The 1781-nt window shown below is 44.4% G+C and overlaps 1 protein-coding gene across 1 annotated transcript in view; it reads right to left on the bottom strand.

Moving 5' to 3' along the window:
- The window catches only part of LOC106817469 (guanine nucleotide-binding protein G(o) subunit alpha), a gene marked incomplete at its 5' end in the record, with an annotated part of 12440 nt that extends 11176 nt beyond the window's left edge, over window positions 1-1264 (bottom strand). Inside the window, 2 exon segments of the mRNA XM_014822136.1 lie at window positions 524-652; window positions 1104-1264. Of these exon segments, the coding sequence (XP_014677622.1) occupies window positions 524-652; window positions 1104-1264 (290 nt within the window).
- Window positions 1265-1781: the final 517 nt, after the last annotated feature.

A 1781-nucleotide genomic window follows, 5' to 3' on the forward strand; every position in this document is an offset into this window, starting at 1 on the left:
AGAGAGAGAGAGAGAGAGACAGAGAAAGAGAGATAGAGAGGGAGAGAGAGAGAGAAGTGCCAGAGTTTGAAAAGAGAATGAACAGTAAGACGTTGATAAAAAAAGCGAGAGAGAGGGAGGGAAAGAGAGAAAGAAGTGGGGGAGGGATAAAATGACAGACAGACGGAAACAAATACACATGCAACCCACCCCCCACAGAGAAAGAGAGGAAAGCGATAGATAGATAGATAGATAGATAGATAGATAGATAGATAGATAGATAGATAGATATGGATGGATAGATAGATCGATCGATAGATAGATCGATAGCTAGATAGACAGACAGACAGATAGATTGATAGACAGATAGATTGATAGATAGATAGATAGATAGNGAGAGAGAGAGAGAGAGCTATATATCCAGACAAATGTCGGCATATTGGCATAGCTGTAAACCCTGAGCCTTTAACCAACGCCTAACCAGAGTCGCTACCGATTTGCCTTGACCTATCATAAACCATATATAACATCACGCAATACTCACTTGAAATTAAGGTTCTTAAATGAAAAGTGGACCTCTACAATGCCTGTGGTTTTAACTCGGGTTCGTAGTATGTCCTGTTCTGTTGGCAGGTAATCCTTCTGCCCGAGCCTGTCTAGGTCGTCTATAAAGCTGAAACGAAGCAAAACGGAAAGTTTTACATTTAAGTAAGAATATTGAATGTGACACATCCGTGCGGAGAGCATTTAGCCATATGTGAATGGGCTGGTGTGCTTACACAGTTAATCGCGTGTGTTAATTAACTACTTTGTTGCTTAATATTTATATGCTAAATACAACTACATCCACCTCTCTCTCCGTTCCTCTCTTTCACCCATACACACACACGCACACGCACACGCACACGCACGCACGCACGCACACACATACATACACGCACGCGCACGCGCACGCGCTCGCACACGCACACGCACACGCACACGCACACACACACACATACACACACACATACAACACACACACACACACACACACACACACACACACACACACACACACACACACACACACACACACACACACACACGGAAACACGTAAGTACACAGTTGGAGCTGCACTCACTATTTAGCTGAGTCGTTAAGCTGATATTCGTTAGATCGACTAAAGCATTCCTGCACTCCGGTGTCCTTCCATAGACGCTGCATGGACGCTGTCAACTCCTCAGAGAACGGCTCCGTGTCCTCCATGCGACCCACGACGTCCATCACCATCTTGGCGTCAGGCTGTGGGAAGACAAGCAGTATTGTAGGGGTAGAAATTAACTTTTGAACAAGGGAGTCCAACGGACTTCCTGCCCTCAAAAGATGGAGTCCGCAGCAAAATGAGGGAGTCCGCAGTCTGAGGTTCAAAACTAAAGATGCAAACTAAATAACGCATGTGGTTATTTTGAAGATTCATGCGGTTGCACGGCTGCCAAATTTTCTTTGGACATTTGCTGAAAAAATACGGTAATTCCGCGAGGCCTTGCTCTGGAACGAACTATTTAGTATAGCAGAATTTTCAGGGAGTCACACGGACTCCTGCATATGTCAAATCAAGGAGTCCGACAGTAAATCAAGGAGTATTTGACTCCGGACTCGAGTTAATTTCGCATCCTATTAGTCTACTATTGTACTTCTATTTTTGTGATAGCTTCAGGTTCTCGTAGAATCGTGGTAGCGTAGAGTCTTGTTAGTTATAGTCTCCATATCAGATAGAACCGTACGCATCCACGCCAGTTAGCTTATAATAACGCAACGC

Source organism: Priapulus caudatus, unplaced genomic scaffold, assembly GCF_000485595.1.
Source record: "Priapulus caudatus unplaced genomic scaffold, Priapulus_caudatus-5.0.1 Scaffold1737, whole genome shotgun sequence".
Lineage (NCBI taxonomy): Eukaryota > Metazoa > Priapulida > Priapulimorpha > Priapulimorphida > Priapulidae > Priapulus > Priapulus caudatus.